General features: G+C 53.3%; 7 protein-coding genes across 7 annotated transcripts; 2 read left to right on the forward strand and 5 right to left on the reverse strand.

The window, feature by feature from the left end:
• Positions 1–235: 235 nt before the first annotated feature.
• P168DRAFT_287612 (OPA3 family protein) lies at positions 236–1,369 on the forward strand. The gene is made up of 2 exons (XM_024836610.1): positions 236–308; positions 364–1,369. Exons 1-2 carry the CDS (start codon positions 249–251, stop codon positions 1,162–1,164), a joined length of 861 nt encoding a protein of 286 aa, XP_024695712.1. The 5' UTR covers positions 236–248; the 3' UTR covers positions 1,165–1,369.
• Positions 1,370–2,949: 1,580 nt separating this feature from the next.
• Positions 2,950–7,499, forward strand: P168DRAFT_264064 (class I myosin myoA). The gene is made up of 8 exons (XM_024834839.1): positions 2,950–3,196; positions 3,265–3,504; positions 3,560–3,605; positions 3,663–4,145; positions 4,192–5,886; positions 5,934–6,025; positions 6,086–6,869; positions 6,924–7,499. Exons 1-8 carry the CDS (start codon positions 3,194–3,196, stop codon positions 7,331–7,333), a joined length of 3,753 nt encoding a protein of 1,250 aa, XP_024695713.1. The 5' UTR covers positions 2,950–3,193; the 3' UTR covers positions 7,334–7,499.
• An 869-nt stretch (positions 7,500–8,368) lies between these two features.
• On the reverse strand, positions 8,369–9,554 carry P168DRAFT_324563 (uncharacterized protein). The gene is made up of 2 exons (XM_024840859.1): positions 8,693–9,554; positions 8,369–8,631 (listed from the first exon to the last, which is right to left on the reverse strand). The coding sequence occupies exons 1-2, from the start codon at positions 9,215–9,217 to the stop codon at positions 8,494–8,496; spliced, it is 663 nt and encodes a 220-aa protein (XP_024695714.1). The 5' UTR covers positions 9,218–9,554; the 3' UTR covers positions 8,369–8,493.
• A 244-nt stretch (positions 9,555–9,798) lies between these two features.
• Positions 9,799–12,379, reverse strand: P168DRAFT_264065 (WD40 repeat domain-containing protein). The gene is made up of 2 exons (XM_024834840.1): positions 11,410–12,379; positions 9,799–11,345 (listed from the first exon to the last, which is right to left on the reverse strand). The coding sequence occupies exons 1-2, from the start codon at positions 12,326–12,328 to the stop codon at positions 9,901–9,903; spliced, it is 2,364 nt and encodes a 787-aa protein (XP_024695715.1). The 5' UTR covers positions 12,329–12,379; the 3' UTR covers positions 9,799–9,900.
• An 885-nt stretch (positions 12,380–13,264) lies between these two features.
• P168DRAFT_264070 (alpha-L-arabinofuranosidase A) lies at positions 13,265–15,568 on the reverse strand (the record flags this gene model as incomplete). The annotated part of the gene is made up of 7 exons (XM_024834841.1): positions 13,265–13,628; positions 13,705–13,812; positions 13,887–14,461; positions 14,527–14,716; positions 14,766–14,878; positions 14,932–15,391; positions 15,449–15,568. 7 exons carry the CDS (start codon positions 15,566–15,568, stop codon positions 13,281–13,283), a joined length of 1,914 nt encoding a protein of 637 aa, XP_024695716.1. The 3' UTR covers positions 13,265–13,280.
• A 1,047-nt stretch (positions 15,569–16,615) lies between these two features.
• Positions 16,616–17,800, reverse strand: P168DRAFT_88396 (uncharacterized protein). The gene is made up of 5 exons (XM_024842198.1): positions 17,677–17,800; positions 17,418–17,480; positions 17,043–17,142; positions 16,874–16,932; positions 16,616–16,804 (listed from the first exon to the last, which is right to left on the reverse strand). Exons 2-5 carry the CDS (start codon positions 17,462–17,464, stop codon positions 16,720–16,722), a joined length of 291 nt encoding a protein of 96 aa, XP_024695717.1. The 5' UTR covers positions 17,465–17,480; positions 17,677–17,800; the 3' UTR covers positions 16,616–16,719.
• Positions 17,801–19,301: 1,501 nt separating this feature from the next.
• P168DRAFT_230925 (uncharacterized protein) lies at positions 19,302–21,427 on the reverse strand (the record flags this gene model as incomplete). The annotated part of the gene is made up of 2 exons (XM_024833256.1): positions 19,302–20,996; positions 21,131–21,427. The coding sequence occupies 2 exons, from the start codon at positions 21,425–21,427 to the stop codon at positions 19,302–19,304; spliced, it is 1,992 nt and encodes a 663-aa protein (XP_024695718.1).
• Between the last annotated feature and the right edge of the window lie 1,956 nt (positions 21,428–23,383).

Below are 23,383 nucleotides of genomic sequence, written 5' to 3' on the forward strand. Positions count from 1 at the left end.
GAAATAACAAGGCCGAAATTCTCCAAACGGATTGCCCGATGCGGAAATCGATAAACAATGACCCGGCCGACCGCCTAACAACGGGCATTGCTGATGTCAGCATGCATAAATGCGGGCTTTGTGCCAGTAATGCTGCGGCATGACGCAGGATCGTCAGCGGTCCGATTGACTAATGAAGGCGATCCTTGATTCCCCGTCAGCTTGACTTCTTGTCCTTTCCCTTGTCATGCTTCTCAGTTGCTGCCACCATGTCTCTTACGCTCAAGCTCTCGTCTCTCGCGATCCGCACATTATCCAAGCCGATCGCCGTACGTCTGCCCCTGGCTGTCCTACAGGTTGCGTGTGCTGACTGACACCCGCCAGAATCAAATAAAGGGACAGGCTCGCGAACATGAGCGGTTTCGCAATATGTGCGTCGCCATGGCGCAGGCTCTGCACCGATTCGATATGCGCCTCCGTCTAGGCGCCGTGCGGGACACCAGTGCTGCCCAGAGGCGAGCGGCTGCCGAGGCGGAAGCTCGAAAACACAAACCGACTACACCCACGGTCAAGTCAGAAGTAGAAACCAAGGCGGAGGAAGCGGCCCTTGCGAAAGCGAAAGCGGCGGCGGAGGAGGCTGCGAAACCGGCTCCCAAACCCCACATTCGACCACTGTCCGAATCCAAAGCCATCGAGTCCGGGGCAAACTTCATCAGTGAAGCGTTTTTGTTCATGGTGGCTGGTGGGTTGATCGTCTATGAGTCATGGAGGTCTCGGAGGAAGGAAAATACCAGGAGGGAAGATATTGAGTCTCGATTGATCGAGCTGGAGGAGTCGGAGAAGGCTGCTCGACGGGGTCTGGCTGCTCTGGAGAAGGAACTTTTGCAGCAGAAGGCCAAGTCTGGAGAGTTGTCCAAGACTTCGGCCCGCATCCTGCCTCGGGATGCATGGGAGATTGAAGAGGAGGAACACAAGGAAGCTCCTCAACAAGGGTGGCTATCGTGGGCCGCGTCATATTTCTCGTTTGGTGAGACTGCCGAGCAACAGGCAGATGCTGTCATTCAAGGGAGCAAAAAGGCTGCTTCGAATCAGCCTGGGGGATCCAGTAACAGTGGACCCTCTGTCAGTCCGCCAGCATCGGCTTCCACTAGTCCTGGACTGGCTTCAGAGATTAGAAAGGCGTGACATGATCTAACCCTCGACTTGTCATCTGGTTAGAGCTTGAAGGAAGTGTAGTGTAAATACTTGCATTGTTGTGTTGCGTGTTGGATACCCTTATATTGCAGGATGGGAAAGTTGGCAGATGGTGTTGGATGACTGAGGCTGTCTGTTCGACGGGGCTATTGCATTACCTCTCCTCTCCATTTAGAAATACTACCAAACTTCTAAAGCTATCTACCGCATCACGTATCTTCCATCCACGCAGAACATGGAGAATATAGCCAGCTGCATCTTACAAGGTGTATTCTGCTCCTCCCTCCGCAATCGACCCTTGTGGAAGACGATAGGACCACTCCTCACATTGCCTGGGACGAGACTAGAAGGTCAGTCTTGTCCATTGACCAGTGTATTTGGGTTAACTACGGCGTGATAGAACGTCAAGTGCATGGATCAGACTTCACCGTCCGTCTAGAATCCAGTCCAGAGCATCTAGATATTATCCTCCTCTCTCCGTCCTCCCTTGAATCTACCAACAAGCAAGATACCATCTCCCGACTCGTCCGATTGCACTCCAGCCATTCAAACACCGCGGTCGCTCTCCTTCTATCCGACGAATCGTTCAGTAGCGCCAGTGGAAAAGGTCCACTAGACGCACTCTTGGGTCTCCAAGTCATGTCAGTGTGTGTCTAGGTAGTTCCTTGCTGTGCGGCTAACAGTGGATCAGGATGATTGAATCACTGCCAACATCGATGCCCATAATTCCTGTGGCAGTCTGCTCGTCTCTGTTGCCTTGCATACAGGACTATATGCGGAGTTTTACTCGCATTCCACCTCCAATTGCATCGGCCACGGACTGCTTGTCTTTGTTGTCTCATATTTCTCTACGCCGCAGCCTATCACTCTATGAAAGTAACATCCTCAGTGACCTGTTTCCTTCCTTGAAGGCCTTAGGCCTAGCTGCTCGGACGACTCAAGGCCAAGCACTTTTGCAGGATTATCTTGGGGAGGAGCGCGCGCGAGAACTGATCCAGTTCTGGACTAAAGATACCAATCATGAGTAATCTTTTTGTTCCTGAGTATCAGTTCGTCATTTTCTTTCTCGACAGGAAATATACTGCAGTGGGGGCTTCCAAAGGGAAAAGTATAGAATTATACACCACGCGCCATCACATATATATTCTAAGCGCCACAAAACACATAGTTCTGAGCATTGACCAATGAGATTCTCCACAGTAATTGACACACGGTGATACTACAGCGGCTAGCTACTCCCATTGAACAGGGGCCCAAGACATTATCCACGAGGCCATCCATTGATCGTCTCTAGTGAACGGGAGCGTGGAGGATGAAAAGCGGGCATGACGTAGCGGGATCCTTTTTGGGCCCGAAGGACCAAATTAGTGCCTGGCGGGTGCCTGATACCCGCTAATTATAGCACTGACTTGGGGTTTATCCCTGAATGCCTTTTGTCTTCGTAAGATGCCACTGAAAAATGGATGATGACTGGAACTTGAGAGAATCTCACTGTAAGAGTTAATTTGGAAGCCTACAATATAACACGCTTCGTAAAATCCCTTCGAAAAGAATCTAAATAAAAATAATATCATTATTATCATGATTTGCCCCTGGAGGCAAAGGTTAGTAATCTGGGCAGCAGATTGCGCGTTGCGCCTGAGAAAAAAGGGCCCAACGGAGCCACACGTGTGTGGCGCAGGCCCCCCCGGCGGGACCTGAGTGGTCGGTCCACCGTAGTCTCCCTACTATCTGTCCGTTTTGGCCTGGTCTCTTAGGTTGTCCACTCCTCTTCGTCGTCATTCTTCCTTTCTCCTCTTTCTCCTCCTTACGATTCCCCCCTCCATTCCCCCATTCCGCTCGTTTTTGATATCGTGCGGTGGTCTGCGATTTGATTTCCTTTCATTTCGGGCGTTTCTGTGAATGAGCGGCTTATTTCTCTCGTTCATTCCCTCTCCCTAAACTATACCCCCCCCACACGACATAGGTCGCATATCCTGTCGCCTAGACGCGCAATCCGGGGAAGTCGGCAACAACAATCATGGTGAGGATAGACTCTCTGGATATCGAGGATTAATTGGGAGGAGCCGTTGACTGACCTTGTTGGCTTAGGGACACTCACGTCGTCCAGTAGGTGGTGGGGAGAAGAAGAGCCGCTTCGGTCGCTCCAAGGCGGTCGCTGATGTGGGCGACGGTCGACAAGGCGGGGGAAAGCCCCAGGTCAGGAAGGCTGTCTTCGAGACCACGAAGAAGAAGGAGATTGGCGTGTCGGATCTTACGCTGCTCAGCAAGATTTCCAACGAGGCCATCAACGATAACCTGAAGTTGCGATTCGAGCATGACGAGATCTACGTGAGTACGCGGGGTTCGCGCAACCGGAACACAACTAATTGAAGGCGCGCTACAGACGTATATTGGACATGTGCTGGTGTCTGTTAACCCGTTCCGAGACTGTAAGTGTCCCAATGTCGCACGGGCGATCCAGGCGCAGACAGTCTAACACACCCCAGTGGGTATCTATACCGACCGCGTCCTCGAATCCTACCAGGGAAAAAACCGACTCGAAGTCCCGCCCCACGTCTTCGCGGTCGCCGAATCCGCCTACTACAACATGAAGTCCTACAAAGATAACCAGTGTGTGATCATTTCGGGAGAGTCGGGAGCGGGAAAGACAGAGGCCGCGAAGCGCATCATGCAGTACATTGCCAGTGTGTCGGGAGGCGGCGATTCGTCCATCCAAATGACAAAGGACATGGTGTTGGCCACCAACCCATTGCTCGAGTCGTTTGGTAATGCGAAGACGCTGCGCAACAACAATTCGTCTCGTTTCGGGAAATACCTGGAATTGGAGTTCAACGCGAACGGCGAGCCGGTGGGTGCTCACATCACCAACTATCTGCTGGAGAAATCGAGAGTGGTGGGGCAGATCACAAACGAACGGAACTTCCACATTTTCTACCAGTTTGCGAAGGCTGCGCCCCAGAAGTATCGAGGTAGGTTGCGCCTTATCTATGGTGAGCCCACAAGCTAACCAGGCAGACATGTTCGGTCTTCAAACACCCGACGCGTACCTCTACACCAGCCGATCGAAATGCTTCGACGTCGCCGGCGTCGACGATGCCGCCGATTTCAGAGACACCTTGAATGCGATGGGGGTCATCGGCATGACGGAAGCCGAGCAAGATGATGTTTTCCGCATGCTGGCTGCGATTCTGTGGATTGGAAATGTACAATTTCGCGAGGACGACTCAGGCAAAACGGTGATTACCGACCAGTCCGTCGTCAACTTTGTCGCCTACCTTCTCGAGGTCGATGCCGAACAGGTCAACAAAGCGCTTACGATACGTATTATGGAGACTGCCCGCGGAGGGCGCAGAGGCTCGATCTATGAAGTGCCGTTGAACCCGGCGCAGGCGCTGGCCGTACGGGATGCCTTGTCCAAGGCGATCTATTTCAACCTGTTTGACTGGATCGTGGCCCGTGTCAATCAATCCTTGACTGCCCGAGAACCGGTCGCCAACTCGATTGGTATCTTGGATATCTACGGGTTCGAGATTTTCGAGAAAAACTCCTTCGAGCAGCTGTGCATCAACTATGTCAATGAGAAGCTGCAGCAGATCTTCATCCAGTTGACGCTCAAGGCCGAACAAGACGAGTACGCGCGGGAACAGATCCAGTGGACTCCGATCAAGTACTTTGACAACAAGGTTGTCTGCTCGCTGATCGAGGACAAGCGTCCTCCTGGTGTTTTCGCCGCCCTCAACGACGCCTGCGCGACCGCCCACGCGGACCCGGGTGCCGCGGACAACACGTTCGTTGGAAGGTTGAACTTCCTGTCGCAGAACCCTAACTTCGAGAACCGGCAGGGCCAGTTTATCGTCAAGCACTACGCCGGTGACGTCAGCTACGCCGTGGAAGGGATGACCGACAAGAACAAGGACCAGCTGCTGAAGGATCTATTAAACCTTGTTGGGTCGAGTGGCAACCCATTCATCCGTACGCTCTTCCCCAACCAGGTCAACCAGGACGACAAGAGACGCCCGCCCACGGCTAGCGACAAGATCAAGGCCTCTGCCAACGACCTGGTGACAACCCTGATGAAGGCCCAGCCGTCCTATATCCGGACAATCAAGCCCAATGACAATAAGGCCCCGAAGGAGTTCAATGTCGGCAATGTTCTGCACCAGATCAAATACCTGGGTCTGCAGGAGAACGTGCGGATTCGCCGGGCTGGCTTCGCCTACCGTCAAACCTTCGACAAGTTCGTGGAGCGGTTCTATCTCCTGTCTCCCAAGACGTCGTATGCGGGCGATTACACGTGGACCGGGGACGCAGAATCTGGAGCTCGTCAGATCCTCAAGGATACCAGAATCCCGTCGGAGGAGTTCCAGATCGGTGTTACCAAAGTGTTCGTCAAGACCCCGGAGACGCTGTTCGCCCTGGAGGCGATGCGTGACAAGTACTGGCATAGCATGGCCATTCGGATCCAACGCGCGTGGCGCAATTACCTCCGTTACCGGACGGAGTGTGCCATTCGGATCCAGCGCTTCTGGCGCCGCATGACCGGTGGGCTTGAGCTTCTCAAGTTGCGCGACCAAGGTCACAAGGTGCTCCAGGGGCGCAAGGAGCGCCGGAGGATGAGTATCCTCGGTTCGCGACGGTTCCTCGGGGACTATTTGGGTCTGGGGAACAAAGGTGGACCGGGCGAGATGATCCGCAACGGTGCAGGCATCGGTATGTCGCATGATCGGTGTGTGTATAGCAGCAGCTAACAGATTTAGGGTCGGAGCCTATCCTTTTCTCTTGCCGTGCAGAGATCTTGATATCCAAATTCGGACGATCCAGCAAGCCCGAACCTCGGATTTTGGTTTTGGTAGGTTCCATGTGAAGTGTTCCTTATAGCGCTGCGTCGCAACTTTGGCTAACCGGTTAGACACCCCGCCATGTATACATCGTGGCGCAAAACATCGTCAACAACCAGCTGCAGATTTCCTCGGAGCGAACGGTGCCCATCGGGGCTATCAAGTCGGTCAGCACATCCAACTTGAAGGACGATTGGTTCTCGCTGGTGATTGGGGCGCAGGAGCCTGATCCCCTCCTGAACTGCGTTTTCAAGACCGAGTTCTTCACCCATCTCACCAACGCCCTGCGCGGGCAGTTGAACCTGAAGATCTCGGATAACATCGAATACAACAAGAAGCCCGGCAAGCTGGCTGTCGTGAAGGTCGTCAAAGACCCGAACGTCGGGCGAGTCGACACGTACAAGAGCCACACGATCCACACGAGTGCCGGAGAGCCTCCCAGCTCTGTGTCCAAGCCCACTCCCCGAGGGAAACAAGTGGCCGCGCGGCCCGTGACCAAAGGAAAGCTCCTCCGTCCGGGCGGTCCAGGAGGCGGCCCATCGAAGCTGGCGTCTCGACCCGCTCCGGCACGCCAGCCTGTGCCCCAACCCACGCCCCGAGCTGCACCTGCGCCCCGACCTGCCCCTGCGCCTGCACCCCGACCAGTACCACAACCCGTGGCCGCCGTCGCTGCGTCCCACGCGCGCACTCCTTCGTCCGGGTCTATGAGAGCACCGCCGCCGCCTCCGCCGGCGAGCCCCCCGGCCCCAAAGAAGGCGACCGCCAAGGTGCTGTACGATTTTACCAGCGGCCAGGCCAATGAACTGGATATCCGCGCCGGTGAAATCGTGCAGATCATGTCGAAGGAAGCCAACGGTATGTTCTTCTCTATCCCCATAGAAATGCAATAGTAAGGCTAATAGTGACCAGGCTGGTGGCTCTGCATGAACCCCACAACATCCGCCCAAGGCTGGACGCCAGAGGCCTACCTCGAAGAGCAAGTTGCCCCGACCCCGAAACCCACGCCGCCCCCTCCGCCGCCGGTTGCGCGAGCCAGTCCGGTGCCGTCCACCAACGGCGCTGCCTCAGCAGCCGCAGCCAAGGCCAAGCCAACGCCCCCGGCCCCGCCAGCCAAGCGACCCAACATGGCGGGCCGCAAGACGGCCCCGGCGCCTCCACCCGCCCCGCGCGACAGCGCAGTGAGCATGAACTCGCAGGAGTCACCAAGCGGATCCGGACGGGCGACGCCGAACAGTGCTCTCGCTGGAGGATTGGCGGAGGCGCTGCGACAGCGACAGAGTGCGATGCAGGGGAAGCGGGATGATGATGATGATTGGTGATTTTCACCTCTTTTCGTTTCTTTCTTTCTTTCTTTCTTTTTTTCTTTTTTTTCTTTCTTTTTTGATTTCTCTTTTCCCTTCTTTATTCCTTTTTATTTCTTCGTGTAGATGGTTGGTATTTGGTAGTTGGCATCGTGCATACCCATTGTTAGATCATAGATTGTTCAAAGTATACATATCGTTCGAGTAGGCCGTATAACGAAAGTGATGAAAAAAAGCGTAACATCTATGTCACCGAGTTTTCTATCATTCTCCAACGAGTCTCTAGGTTATGAAACAGAAAACCCATAGACATAGTAAGCCAACAAACCCATAAAAGCGCAGAGACAGAAAGAAACTAGGAACAGGGTCATTTACCCAACACTCAACCATCCAAGCCCTATACTGACCACCTACCTATCCACCTGACGCCGAAAAAGGAAGAGTCATCACACTGTCCACCCTGCAAGGCCGACTCTACCGTACCATGCACATTGATAGCCGGCTCATAAGGCTGTCCAGCCCCAAGCTGTAGATCCTCGCTTTGCTCAGCGGTTTGATCACATGGCTGCAATTACTGATTTAGTCTTATGCAAGCTAGATGATCATATACTATAATTATGGAATCGCAAAGCGTCTGTATAAGACTCACACAGTACCCCCTAACTCTGTAGTACTCATACATAGCCTATGAAATATTCACATAGGGGATTCTGTACCACCGCAAGAAGTACAAGACTTCCAAAGCAATCACATAAAGCCTATTGAAGCAGATGCATAGAGCTTCATGAAGCGTCCGTATATGATTCTATAAAGTATTGTAGGAAGGATTTAATCACTCGGCCTCGAAAGTCTTCATAACACTGTTGCGCTTCGAGAATTGCGACAAGTATCTAGATAGACCCCTCCAGTGTACCTGCGTATGGACTTTCAGATCAGCCATGGAGTCTCTAAAAGTAACTATATCGGATTTCTCAAAGTACCCCGAGAAGATCTTCTAAAGTACTCACTGTACTTACAGAGGACTTTCAAAGCACCTATAAAGTTAACTATAATCCTGTTTCTCTTCTGTTTCAAACATTGAATATCATCAATTTCATCATTTCGGACGCGTTTCCATCCCCCATTTCCACAAACATCACCTAGTAATTCAAATCAAGAAAAAGTATGTACATAGTAAACTACTTCAAAAACTTCCCCGCCAAGCTCAACAACCCACTAGGTCCACCCGTGCCTCCCAACCCACCCCCGTTAGACTTCATGTACATCTTGAGCGCCATTTCCGCGGCTTTGTTGACGGCGGATTGTTTATCGCCGGACTATACAATCCATATTAGCACATATCTCCCAAAAAAGTCAGGGAAAAAAAGATGAACATACCACCCCCCCAGAACTATTCTTCTCCTCCCAAAGCCGTCCAGCCTGCGCCATCGCCATCCCAATAAACGCATTCTTATCCATACTCCCTCCTCCGCCGCCTCCCTCCGAGCTACTTCCCCCCCCAGAAGTAAACATCTTCAGCGCCTGCATCGCCGCCCCAGCACCCAACGAATCCGAATCATTGTGTCCTCCACCCCCTCCCCCCTGCTGCTGATGGGATCCACCATACTGCTCCCCCATGTCACCGCCCTGATAGTAACTCGCGCTCTCCCCGCTCCCCCCGTAAAGCGCCTGATGCGACTGCACCATGTGCGACTCGTCGATGTCGTAGGAGGAGGTATCCTGGTAGGACGATTTGCGGGACTTGATGAACTGGAGGGCTTGGGAGAAGAGTTCGCGCGAGGTGCTGTCGTTGGGATCGGAGGACTGCGCGTGGGAGAGGGCGGGGTTGAATTCGTCGTCGCTGTCGTTACCGTTACCGCCGGAGGAGGTGTGTTTTTTGATGGCGTCGTGGAGGAAATCCATTTTGGTGGTTTCTTTTTTTTTGGGGTTGTTCTTGGGATGGTTTGTGACTTGAGTTGGTGAGTTGTTTGTTTGTTACCTAGTACCCAGGGATGAGGATAAGGATGAGGATAAGGATCAGGATAGAAATGAGGATGAGGGGTATTTATATGATGCTGAAGAGGGGCAAGGTAGGTAGATCTCCGATCAAGTGGGGCTGCACCGCCACTTGTTTTGTCTATCTGTGACGTCTACCCAGCCTGACTGGGTATTATGGTGGTGCCTAATATGGAGCATCCATATGGAGTATTCTAATATGGGGTACTTCCGTACATGTACAGTGGCGATGATGATGATGGTGATATTTATTAGTCTGGTGGGACTGCACTTTCTTCCCTTGCTGGGGTATTTACTACCATAGTAGTAAAGTAGGTCACAATAGTGTGGCCCGGCGAATCCTCCTGTGGGGCAACTTATGAGGATGCTCTCGCTATGGAATTATACTGACGATACTATACAGTGTGTGTAAGTAAAGACGACCCAAGTAGGCCCACTGAGCCATGAATATGTTGATCTGCTCATATATATAGATGGATAATAATAATAATAACAAATGGTATCATAAAACACATACCGCCCGCAGCACCGAAGAAAATAAAAGATAAACAAAGAAAAACACAAGTGAAAAAAAAAAAAAGTAAATATATCTACACCAACAACCCCTCATACTCGTCCTCACTCCAATTCCACAAAAACCGCAACTGTCTTTCCCGCTCACTAAGCACACACCGCTCATCATCGTCGAGGTCCGTCTCGCGCGCCCACTCACACGGCATCTCGCGCCGACCCTGCCCATACCGCTGGCCCCACTGCCGTCGCTCGAACTCCATGAACCCGCCAAAGTGCTCGTCGGTGTTGGCTACCCAGATGGTGGAGCCGTCGGGCGAGAAATCCGCGCCGCCGACTTCGCCGAAAAAGTCGTGGACTTGGCGGGTTTGGTAGGTCTGGGCGTTGACGATCGCGATGCGGTCGGCTGGTTCGGTGAGGAGGAGGGTGCGCGGGCCGCCGCCGACGGGGGAGAACCGGAGGGAGCGGTAGCCGGCTACGTCGGATTCGATTTTCTCGAGGGCCCGCCACATGCGCGCGTCCCAGATGATGGCGGTTTTGTCCTGGTTGCTTGTGGCGATGTGTCGCATGTCGGGGGACCACGCGCAGGCGAAGCCAAAGTCGCGGTGCCCGCGGAGTGGGTGGACGGGGCGGCCTGTGTCGGCTTCGATTACCCAGGCATCGGGAGAGTCGCCGATGACGACGCGGAGTCGGCCGTCGTGGGAGGTCGCTGTGCAGTTGATGGCTCGGGAGAGCTCGTGGTCTGTGATGAAGGTGTTGGTTTCGCAGTCGAGTACCCGTAGGTGTCGGTCGTTGGATGCGAATATCCCCTGCGGGGAGCGGTTTGTGCGGCTCGGTACGATGTCGATGTGATTGGTGATGCCGTTGGGGTCTTGCGTGACGTAGCCGTCTACGCCGGCCCCGTCTGTGCCTGTCGCCCGCAATGCATACTCCCCTGTGAACCCCCCGGCGATGGTCACATCGCAGGCTGACTTCATGGTGGAGATTTTCACCCGGCCCTGGAGGGCGGACTCGGCGTGATGTTGCGACAGGTCGATCAAGCAGGTTAGGTCGTCGTAGCCCGGCACCCACGAGTATACCTTGCACTGGTGGGCGAAGTGGACGGTGTTGTACGCGGGCACCGACATGAGATTGCGGAGCTGGAAGTGTTCGATCGTCGCCTTGCACTTGGTGTGCATGGACTTCTCCTGGAAGTAGAACTCCTCCTGCGGCAGCCGCGCCCCCGGCCGGTGCTGCGAGTATTCCAGGTTGTGGTAGGAGGTGTAGCCCTGATCGCGGAATTTGCGGGCATCGGAGCGCTTGACCCGGAGGGTTTCCCACCAGGGGATGGGCTGAAGATCGAAAAAGTCTCCGCGATAGCGCGCGGGCCGAACGGTCTTCTCCGGGGGTGACCAGCACGCGATATTGGAGATCGGACCTTGCGGCGACGGCGTCCGTAAGTGTGGGATGCTGGGGATCGTCCCGTTCGACCAGTGAACCAGCCACTGGAAGATAAACTGATCGATGTTGAAATTTCGCTCCTGTACTGCATAGGGTTAGCATTATGTAACCAACTAGACAAGGCGGACAGATGGCAGATGAATACATACTTGTACCGTGGATGTCCATATCCGGGAATTGATGATCGACAATGAATTCGCCTAGACCCTGGTCGTCCGCCAGCTGTGCCATGATATCATCCTCCTCGAACCCGCTGTACGGATCACCGACATCGACCTCCGACGGTTGAATCACAGGCGAACCGGACGGCAGAGAGTCCGCACGCTCCGCACGCCCCCCACGCTCCCCACGGACATCGGTATCCTCCTGGCCGCCGTAGAAAACGCGCGTGTCGGAATCATCCTCGCGCACGGAGACAGGAGTCGCCCGTTCCACCGGTGTATCAAAATCCATAATTAAGCCATGGGCGCCCTCGTCATCGCTATCGTCCGTCAAGGCCGCGTCGCCAAGTCCTAGGGTCCCATGGTGGACCAAACCGCCCGTGCTCATATCATTCCCAAGGTACGGGCCCAGCGGCACGCCGCCTACATCCGAGAGAACATCGGTCATTTCAGAATCCGACATGTACAACTCGGCCGGGGGAGACGAGGAGGTTGGCGGCGGCGGCGCGGGGTCGGAGGGCGCATCTCCATGCCGGAAGTAGGTGTCCGGCTCCATGACGGCATTGACGAGCTCGGACACGGACAGCACGGTGCGACGAGGGGGTGCGAGTTGGGGGTAGTGTGGGACCGCCATTAGCGCGGAAAGGCCGGCGTCCGTCGAGTCGACTCCATATTCGAGGGGAGCCTCACCGTCGCGGGGTCCTGTGGATAAAGACGGTGCCGCGATGGCCGCGGTGGCGGTCAGACGTGGGTCGTCCGGGGAGGTGGCTGTCCCCTCGTGGGCGAAGTGCGACATCTGACGAGATATATTTGGATCGAGCGGGCGCGACAGCGATGATCCCGGAACGTTGCATGACCCAGGGTTGGCGGGGATCGGTAATGCGTTGGAGGACTCACTTCCAGACATTCCAGCAGCGCTCGGCGCCGTCACTTGAGTCCGTCACTAAGACCCGTCACTTGAAATTCCGCACGCTGCCGGCTGGTGAATATATTATAAAAAGAAAGAAAAAAGCGCGAGTTAAAAAAAAAAAAAGTAAAGAGAAAAAGATCAAAAATAAAACCCCTCCCAGGAAGCTGCAGATTCCCGCCCGGGATGATGACACAATCGTACAGCCCAAGTATCGTACAGTCCGGGAAAATCAATGTCCACGTCCACGTTTCGGAGATCAGATCTTGGCTCTGCAAAGGTCAGTTCGCAAAGGTCACCCCCGCAGCTTTGGCCTTCCACCACCCCCCGCACGAACGGAAGTGTACGTGATCTCAGCCAAAAGAATGGTGGGGGGATGTGGCAAATCCGAGGCTCTGGAACCTGGGCGATCGATATTGGTAGGTAGGACGATGGGATGCTGTGATCCCCCGTCTTGGGATAAATCCGAGGTTGGTGGCGTTTAATAAGGGGATGGATGGGATGGGGAAGAGGAGGATGGTTGTGGGTGGATGTGGAGAATAAACACCTAAACTGGAGAGTACTAGAGAGGAGAGAGAGAGAGAGGAAGAAGAAGAAAGGAGATGAAGATGAAGATGAGAGAGAAATTGAAGGGAATCAATGAATGTATAACTTATGCATCGGCCTCCCCGCCGCTTGAACTCGCCGCCGACTGGGGTCTGATTCGGGCGGGCCGCATAATTCGGGTCATGTGATATCTGCTTAGTCACTATTCTATATCGCCGAATGATGATTCGATTTGATGCAGTAAGATACATGCAAGGGTCGTGCAACTGATTACAGATTCTGAGATTTGAATGATTATACAGGGTAGTATATTCGCAGTTCCATGCACCACAAACCCAATTCTAGCCAGAACAAGCCCAGAAGAACAGCAACCAGCCGCGCTTCTCAAGCAAAGAATCTACTGGATTTAAGTCGTCTTCAACACGGCAATACTCAAATCAGGCAGCTCAAACTCAAACGCGCCTCCCTTACCAGCCTTTACAGTCTTGACCTTCGAATCCACCAAATTCGGGGCCCCAACCTCATTCATGGCGAACGCATCAGGCGCAGTGAGCACGGTCAACTCGGCCGGGCTGCCCGCCTTGACACCCTCAAAGGTGAGCGACACCGGCACGGGCTCGGTGCTGTTGTACACGGCGGCCTTGAAGATGTGCGATTCGGTGGCGCTGTCGAGGCCGGCGACGTAGTAGAGGGGTCCGAACTCGGTTTCTGAGGTTGTTGGGAGGGTGTTTGTTATGTGGGATTCGGAGAATAACTGTAGCTTGATATGAGTCTCATGTACTTATGTCTAATTCCGTTCTGGTCGGAGAGGGTAATGAGGGAAGACTTACCTTGTAGAGATGCCAGCTCGTGGAAAGGGCAGTCTGCGCCGAGTCCGCATTGAAGGAAATGAAGGTCGGGGACCACTCCCAATCGTTGAGGTTCATGAAAAAGGGAGCCTGTCCACTTGTCAGCCGTAGCTCCGAGAGCTGGAGGGGAATTCCCAATCGTTGGTTTGGGGGGGAGGTCATACATAAGTAGTCCCAATAATCTTATCCGCATTCCGCTCAGCACCCAACAAGAAAACCGCCTCGGAAACAGTCGCAATCCACCACGGATACAGCGCGAAGTTCTTATCATCCCAGTCGATGCCCTTCCCGTTATTAAACTCCGTCGCAGCAATCTCACCGAGCAGAATCGGATTTTTTGGGCTATACTGGTCGAAGAAGTTGAACCGCACGGTCAAGTTGTCTGGCGTATCGTAGAGGTGGTAGTCGCCGCCCGCGTCACCGGTGAGCTCCATATCGACAGTCGAGGCCAGGATGATCATGTCGGGGTACTTGGCCTTGATGGCGTCGTAGAATGCTTGGAAGCGGTACTCTATGTACGACTCTAGACCGTCGTTGAGGTTGTCTTCGTTGCCGATCTCGACGTACCGGAGTTTCCACGGCTTGGGATATCCGAGGGAGGCGCGGAGGGCGCCGAACTCGGTGTCGGCGTCGCCCATCAGGAATTCTAGCTCGTTGAGCGCGTCGTCGATGTAGGGGCCGAGCTCGGCTTCGGGGATGACATGCTTGTCTAGGGTGAGGCCGGCCCAGACGGCGAGGACTGAATGGGTTAGCATGTTCCTTTACCCTGAAGAGATGCAGTTCTGGAACGGGAAAGACACATACTCGGTTCAAGTTCCAGATCATCGCACCACTCCATGTACTCCACCAGACCGATGCCGCTCGTCTGCTGGTATCCCCAGGCCGTGGCGCGGCCGGGACGATCCGTGAGCGGGCCGATGGTCTCGTTCCACTTCCAGCGGTCTTCGAGGGTGCTACCCTCGAGGTCACTGCCACCTGGGAAGCGCAGGAATTTCTATTCCACATCAGTCAGAGTTCGCAATAACAGATAACAGGGCACGCACCGGTCCGAAATCCTTCATAGCCTGCATCAGATCAATGCGAAGCCCATTAGGACGATCATTCCACGTCGGCGGGAAAAGACTAATAAGATTAAAGTCCAGCGATCCGTCATCCGCTCCCTACAACAGTCAGTACATGCCATCTCTCACCATAAAGAGGTCCATCCACTCACACCCGCATGAAACGTGAGCGAAAAGGTATTCTTAGCATCAGGCGCCGCCGCCTTGGGCTTCAGCGTAAAAGTATGCTGCGTCCACGCATCACCAACGCTTTTCGACTTGATTTTAGTTTTCGCCAGCACCTTACCCGTCGTGTTCGACTGCAACGAGGCCGTAAAGACACCCTTGTAGGCACCTTTGACGTAGAACGAGCCCGTGTACTTCTGCTCTTTGACCTCAATGCCCCACCACCCCACATTGGTGAGACCCACGGTGCCCTTCGACCCCTTCACGTTGACCGAGGTCGGCAGCGCAGCGGATAGGGGCACGCTCGGGGTACTGAGGGCCAGGAGGGAGTCGTCGACTGGCGCCCAGCCGTCCAGGTTAGCAGGGTACATGGTCGAGCCCTGGAAAGCGCGATTGCGAATCAGCTCTGCGTAGAGGCCGCCGTCGCCGCAGTGATTGATTTCCTGGACAGCCCTAATGTCAGCTTGAATGGATCCCAAATTGTGTTTGTGGATAGTTACCTCCTCCATAATACCATATTGCAGGTTACTCGTCGCATTCCCCCCCTCCGAAGCAACAGAGATCTTCACAGCTGCGCCGCACACGGCCAGCAAAGACAGAAGAAGATAATCACGGATCATCCTGGGCTAAAGGGCGATCTATTATCACGATACTTGACGGAACCCTACAATTCTCCCCTCCAGGGTTGCCTGGACGGCCCACTCAATCTTATATAGCCCCCCCATCCCTCCGCAGACAGTAGCTATACTATCCCACAATCGAGCTAGCATTCCCGGGAAACCCAAAGACGATGCATGTTCTTGTGGGAACTCATTTTCTCAGGTACGGGCATCCCCAGTGCGAGGCGGGGCCTTTCCCCTTCTGGAAGATCTCCTGAGGAGTAGATGTGGGGTAAGCGTGTCCCGGTATGCTTCCAAGACTTAATATCAAGTGGTCTTTTCCAATTGGATGACATAGCTTCATGTCAGCTGTTTAAGCGGAGAAGACGAGCCAGGAATTTTACCGAGCCATTGCCATAGTAGAAGAAACATAGGAGGGGAGACGGGAAAACTACACGGAGAATTTGTCCGTCGGCAAGTATCCGGGCTTTATTAACCGAACGAAATTTCCGAGTCGTTCTCGGCGGCCTTGGGGACCAGCATAACAGGTCACTCACTGGTCGGATTAGTTGAGGTCGGAGTAAGATCCGAATTACTCTGCTGCGGACTGGGAATCACAGTCCAACGCTGGCCAATCACTATCTATCCGGGTAATGAGATTGATCGCCAAGAAGTTCGCATATCTTGACCCATGGGGCGACTCCACCCGCAGATCCTCAACAGCTCCATCTATCACGATTGCACCTTTAAAAACATCTACTCCGTAGAGTCGTATTAAACATCTAGAGTCGCCATGTTTGAAGGTGTCGCAAAGCAAGAGAACACAAAAAAAAAAAGGAACTCCCTTGACCTCAAGTCCTTCTGCTTGAAATACAATAATAATATTGGTAAGAATAATAATCAAACCCAAACAGAAACCTATTCCATAAGCCGTACCAAAGCGGTGGAAAAAAGAAGAGAATGATAAAAAAGCATTAGGGAAAAGTCGCGTGCCAGCGAAACATAGGAGAATGAGTGCGGAAGATGAGACATCAAAGGATTGTGTATGGACTAACGTCCGCCTTCCAGGTGCTTCCCGGCGCACCGCTCAACCTTCAAACCGCCGGACGAGGAATCGAGGTTAACATTTCATCGAGGTCGTACGTTCGCTCATAGAGGGAAGGATGTTCCGCTCAGCACATCTCACAGCATTCGATGCAGTCAAAGCAGCATTCGCAGGTCTCCTCGCAGAGGAAGCAACAGCAGAGCGTAGCCAGACTGAAGACACGGGAGTCAGCGAAAGGGGAGCTCCTCGCGGGGAAATAAAAGAAAATAATATCGTCTTACCAGGCACCAAGGCATCCACGGTCCTTCTTCTGCGGGGGCGGTTGTTGCTGGTATTGCATCTAATGGCATTCGTCAGTGTTGTTTACAATTATATAATCCGTGGGTTGTCCAAGAGCCTTTTCGTTGATGCGTATAGCAGTAAGGTGTAGGGTTTAGAGTCGCAACACACCTGAGGAGGAGGATAGCCCTGAGGCTGAGGGGGAGGGTAATTGTAACCCTGGGGAGGATAGCCGCCCTGGGGAGGAGGATAGCCGCCCTGAGGAGGATATCTAAATATAAAACGCGAGTTAGCGCCCTGCGCCAACGCAACGGATGTTCAAAAAAGAGCCGCCAGTCCCCATGTCACTCGTCGTCCGATCGCGGCCGACAGATGGAGACAATCGCACGACGATTGCTCCCCAATAGGCCGGGGTCAGATGCAGTATGAAACAAACTCAAGCGGTCCGAGATCCACGATCCAATTGCGACGTGCATGGGGATGGTCAAGCGGGGGGTAAGAGGAGACGGCGGGCCGGGAGGGGGGTGTTCGCGCTGCGACACTTACGCCTGGGGAGGCGGCGGCGGTCCGTTGTAGTATCCTTGGGCACTCATGGTTGCGCGACGGGATCTGCAGAATTGAAACGAGGAGTAAGCCACATGGATCGATGTGCAGTCAATTCAAATCGAGAAGATGAGAGGGAGGAATGAGGGTCAAATCGGAGTTATAATAATCAACAACAATCTCGCGGAGGAACCAGCGAATTGAAGCGAGAGCCCCGATTGCGACCAGCCAAGCACCAATAACAAGGGGAGCTGAGACGTACCTAAAGAATGCCAAGTTCAAACGGGTCGAGGGAAAATAGGACGGAGAGTGGTGATGGGGGGAAAAGGAAAAAAAAGAGAAGGGGAGAGAGGGAATAGGCAGCAGGAATTCTGAAAGGGGACAAGAACCACTAGATTAACTTAATTCGCCCGTTAGTTTTGTTGGAGGGAAGAGAGGATGGATAAGAAGCACCCACCGTGGTCCAGAAGGGAAGAGCAATAGAATTCTTTAGTCCAGAATCAAATGAAACAATGAAAGAAGATCAAAAAGGAAAGAGAAGGACAAGAAGGGAAAAGGAAAAAGAGAAAAGGTCTGGACTTCGATGTCAGGGCGGAGTGGACTGAGGCCGTCAACAATCAATACTATTAGTACTAATCAAGGGGATGCGGTACTCGGTATTACTATTCGGTATTACGGGTCTCGGTATGATTCCGCAGCCATGCTTTTTCTTACTCTTCTCACAACACTATACATATGGATAGAATCTCCAAGGATAGTAAGAAAGAAATACATCATTAGAATTCGAAATTCGGCTATAGAAATCATCCGTTCATCCTATGAGAGTCAATCTCGGGTTCAACTGACCCGTGGAGTGGTATTGTCGTTACAGTACAATACACAAGTCATGTGCTCGTGCGCTTTCTCTCCGCCACATCAGTCCAGCCCTATAGAAGTGCAAACCGCCGAGTTCCGTCTGTGGGGAAACACCAGCCACGCCAGCTCACGGCGATTTGGGCTCATTAGTGGGCAGTGGCCACATCATTGGCCCTGCCCCCTACCACAAGCGTGAGTTCGGCGGAAATAGGGTGTTAGTAAACGCCCAGCCATGGACACCCATGGACGGCACCTTGCACGGTGCCCGACTCCATCATGACTGGTTGTCCACCCCCCTCTCTCGGGGTCTCCACCCTGCTCGTGGGAGTCCACAATATCCATCCCGATCCCTGTATGGAAGGAACTGTCAAGCACAGCACAGGATCACCCCACGAGCAGCTAGCTCACCGCTGCTATGACGGCCCTTGCTGATGTTACCGGCTTACCTGCCTCTCAACACCGCCCTACGTACGGAGACACACCGTTGTATCTTGTTCAACCTGGCGCGGAGGTGGAAAGTATCAATCATATGATCGATCCCACTTCAGAATGGGCTTGCTGTTGCTGTATCCAAATCAATACATTCATAAATTAGAGTCTGGCTGAAGACTGCTGATCATCACACATTATGTCGTATCGCCTGCAACGGGTATCTCGAGGCCGGCTGGTTCGGCCTCGGTCCGTTACAAGTTCAAGTAAAAGACAAAAGAACAAAAGATGTACGAGAAAGAAACAAATGTAGTAATCCCGCGGAGCAGAAAGAATCATAAGGCAAACAACCCATGCACAGAAAGAAAGGAAAAAGGAAATAATAAACCAATAAATAGAAGAAGCAAAAAGCGCATTGTAATGACGAGGGTGGAAATATTATGCAGGAGAAAAGGGGAAAGAAATGGACAAGAATGATAAAAAGTATAAAATCGAAAGAGAAAAAGGAAAGTCGAAAGAAAAGAGACGAAAAGAAGAAGAAAAGGTAACCAGAAGCTCCGGGGTCATGAGAAGTCTAATATATAAACAGACAACAGTATAAAATCACACATACGAATCGATCGCAGGGGGGAGCGCGTGCGAGTCAAAGTAGCACGGGACATCGAGGGACGCCGAGTCTATGGGCATCATGGGGAAGCCTGTCGAAAAGGCCTCGTAGTCGCTCATCAGAGCAGACTGATCCAGCTGGGGAAGGGCGAGGCCCGGATCGGTCGATTGAGACGTCGAAACGCTGCCAAAGGACTCCTCCACCTCGGTGGACGGAGCGACGGCCAGGTCGTCCCCGGCCAGGTCTTGGTCCATGTAGCTTTGCGCATTTTCGAGCACGATCTCCTCCTTCTGGACCATCCAGTGCTTGAGGACGTCCATGGGCGGGTGGTTTCCACCGCCCTTGCCGCCCCGCTTCTCGCTGTCTTTGCCCCGACCACCCCGGCCGCGCTGGCACGGGTTGAAATGGGTGCGACGCAGATGAGCGGCAGCGTTGTAGTTGGCGCCGTACCGCTTCCCGTTCCGACACGCCTTGCAGTTGGCGAGGAAGGTCTTGCCCGGGGAGATGTCGACGCACACCCAAACTTTCCGGATCACGGCGTGCACCCGTTCGATGTGTCGGCGCAGCTCGTGCTCCCCATGGAAGCCATCGGGCTGGTCATTGCACAGATCGCAGTAGGTCTTGGGGCGCGGAGGCCGCTGGACGGAGGCCTTGGGGATGGCAGCCACTTCTTTCGGTATCCCGTCCGTGGACGAGATGCGAATCATTTTGTGCTGTTCGCCCGTCTTCGGCGGGGAGCTGTGCTGCGCCTCCATCTTTGGGGCGATGGGGCGTGTGCCCTGTGCGATCTGCTCCTGCGTCCGCCGTGCCGCCCGAGAGGGCTGTGACAGACATGAACTGTCACTCTCCGTGGACATGGAGTGCTTCATTTCCGGCGCCGGGGACGAGAGAACTGCAGGCATGGAGGGTGGGAAGGATGTGGTGGGAGGGGCAGAGCACGAGAACTGAGACAGGGGGGAGGGTTCGTGGTAGGGGAACGCAGCCTGCGAGCCACAGGGCTGTGTTGTGAACGGGTTGATGAAGGGAACGTTCACGGGGGGGGTAGTGGAGGAGAAATCGGAGGCACAGGGGAAGGGGAAGCCAGATCCCACACTGGGACCGGACGAGTCGCACCTCATCATGCCCATGCCACCACACAACGAGTCCGTGGTCGGGCTTCGGCTCATCGCGATGGCGCTCGAGGCCGGAGGGACCGCGAGATCGCCCATCGAGGTAGAACCTAGGCCGGACAAGTCGGTCAGCAGCTCAGATCCGGTCCCCAGATGCTGCGGATCCGGCTGCGGATGGGGTTGCTGGAGTCCAGTCACCGTGGGGTCCGCGGCGAGCGTCATGGACAGCGCCGAGATGCCCGCCTGACTCTGGGGTCCGTCCAGATAGCGCCGAGCATATTCGGACGGGGAGTACTCGTTCACATGGTCCAGGCGACGTTGGGGCCGCTGGGATCCCACGAACTGTCGCTGGCCCATCATGGCGGCGACGGCGGCATGTTGGTGGGACACCGGGGTCTGTTGGCTCTGCGAGCGGACCATAGAAATGTTGTGCCGGGAGGTGGAGCCGAGACCCATAGAAGACGCGACGCCTTCCTTGCGCGACGCCGATCGAGATACCTTTCGGGTGATCTGGGGGGCGGCCGGGGAAGACGAGTGCGATAGGTCACGGGTCAGGTCAACGGTCACTGGGGGTTCCGGAGTCTGCCAATTGTCAATCCAGGGACCGTTGGCGCGAGTGAAGAGAAGAGAACAGTGGATGTGCTAGCTCAACAGGAACAGGGTGGGCAGAGACGGGAGACTGGACGGGAGCAAAAGACCAAGGATCAATCACGTACGGTGACTCGTCGTTTTGTTGGCGGAGGACCAGAGACCGGGAGAGTCCGGGGGGTTTCCTGGCGGGTCCGTTTCCCAGATTTCTCGCATGGCGAGGCGTCAAGGTCGAGGAAGTCCGAGCCGGGAACCGGGCGATAGCTGGACGACGAGGCCGTCGTCGGGATGAAGGAGCTCAAACGTTGGCTCCACAGCTGATTGCGTTCCGACTCCGAGAGATGGGAGTGCTGATCCATGAAATAGTCCCGATACATAGAGATGGTCGTGGAGAACATATCGTCGTTGGCCATGGTGGCGGACATGTTGGAAACGTCCTTCCGGCCGGGTGAGGAGGGGGATCCAGGGAGCTGCTTTCAGTACCAAACAGCCTGGGAAAGGGACGGAGAATATCACTGCTAGCGTTGAGTCAATGCCGATCCGGAGTGTTATCACGAGGACGGTGGGGAGATGACTGACCGGAAGGTGAAGAAAATGAACTCTTTGTATTTTGGCGACCACTGGTGGGATGGGTCGCAAAAGAAAGATATATAGAAGGAGGGGCATCAAAAGGAATGATACCAATCGGTCGTCACAAGGTTGTTGAACCAGGTCAACCCCAGATGAGAGACGAGGGAGGGGACCGTGATAAGTAGATCAGTGGCGATCCAATACTATGGGGTCTCCACCAGAAAGGTCAGGGTAGCAAGGGAAAGGAAGAGAAATGATGAAGGAAGTAGAAGAGTGAGTGAGAGGAAAGAAGAAACAAGATGAAATGAAAAGGGGAGAAAAGTAGAGAATATTAAAAGATCCGAAGAAGAAGAGAGAGAGAGAGAGAGAGAGAGAGAGATGAATGTCAGTTGGAGACCGGGGTGGGGGATGACAAGTCTGTGAGATGGCGGAGTAAAGAGTATAAAATGATCATAAATAAATATAAGATAATAAGATATTTATCATAAGGTACTTCAGGAGGACATCAGGACGGAGTAGTGGAAGTACCTCAGTCCAGGTTGATTGATCTGGTTAGTAGTCCATGGCGTGGATGCTTCCATCGATCAGAGGGTACTTTGGAGGGACTTTGGAGGGACTTGGACGATCTATCACGGTCGAACGTGGTCAAAGTATAATAGATCCAATAATGTCTCGGGAGGGATTAAAATGGATCAAAAGAAGAGATCAATAAGAGAAGCATCATGATAACTACCAGTGGATCAGCAAAGGGTCTGGACTCTCCAACTTCCGCTTCGAACGAGTAACAGCCTTGTCTGGTCAACATCCAGTTTCCCTCTGTTGGTGTATGGAAATCTCTATCCGTTGGATGTTGATTTTATCATATTCGTATATTCTATTTTACTTATTCTATCTTATCATTAATTAATTAATTATTTTTATTTTTATTTTTTTATTTTTTTTCTGTTTTTCTGTTTTACCCCTTTTCTCTGACTTTCTTTGTCTCGACGCGCTTAATTTCCATCTTCATTGATTTGTCTCATTGCTATTCCAACCATTGGAATTTGTTGGGTGAGAAGATCGTTCCCCCCCCTCCACCCCATCTTCTATGGCTGATGGCTGGGGGTTATTTCGGGACGGTGATCAGGACGCTAGTGTCTGAAGAGCGTCAAGTCCAGAAGACACGAACCCTTGGTGTCCACTCTGGATGGAGGATGATGTCGATTCTCGATCCAATCCGGGACTAGCGAGAATCCATCGAGGTAACACGCCAACTGACTGGTCAACTGCCGACCAAGTAGAATCCGATCGGGAACGTGAGTGCCTGGAGGGGTTTAGTTTGGGCCACTGAGGTTGATTGATAGACGGGAAGTCCAGAATCAAGAAATTGAAGGGGAGGAAAATCAAATAAACCAAGATAAAAAGGTACTGGGACTGAGCGGGATTTTGCCATTCATCCATGTTAGAAGGGCCCAAAATATAAAATCAAAACAAATCACGGTTGAGATGTAAGAAAGAACACGGTGTGCCCCTAAAGTGAGGCAGCGAAACGGATCACATCGACCCGCAGCCGGACCAGCAAGAGCGGTTAGGAACTGATAATTTTTCCATTATCACTATTCTCTTTATTATCAACATATTCTTCATTATGATCATAATTGATTTACCGTCCCTGGTCATGATCGCTCCATCGTTTGGGTCAGGTACGCCCACACTTGGTTCAGTCTGTAGAGTGCTTGATGGAGTTGCTGCCGCTCTCGATCTTCGTTTCCAGGTATCCATATCCATACGATCAATTACAGAATACTGTAGATTACCGAGAATATCGACTC

This window comes from Aspergillus campestris (genome assembly GCF_002847485.1).
Source record: "Aspergillus campestris IBT 28561 chromosome Unknown P168scaffold_2, whole genome shotgun sequence".
NCBI classification, from domain to species: Eukaryota; Fungi; Ascomycota; class Eurotiomycetes; order Eurotiales; family Aspergillaceae; genus Aspergillus; species Aspergillus campestris.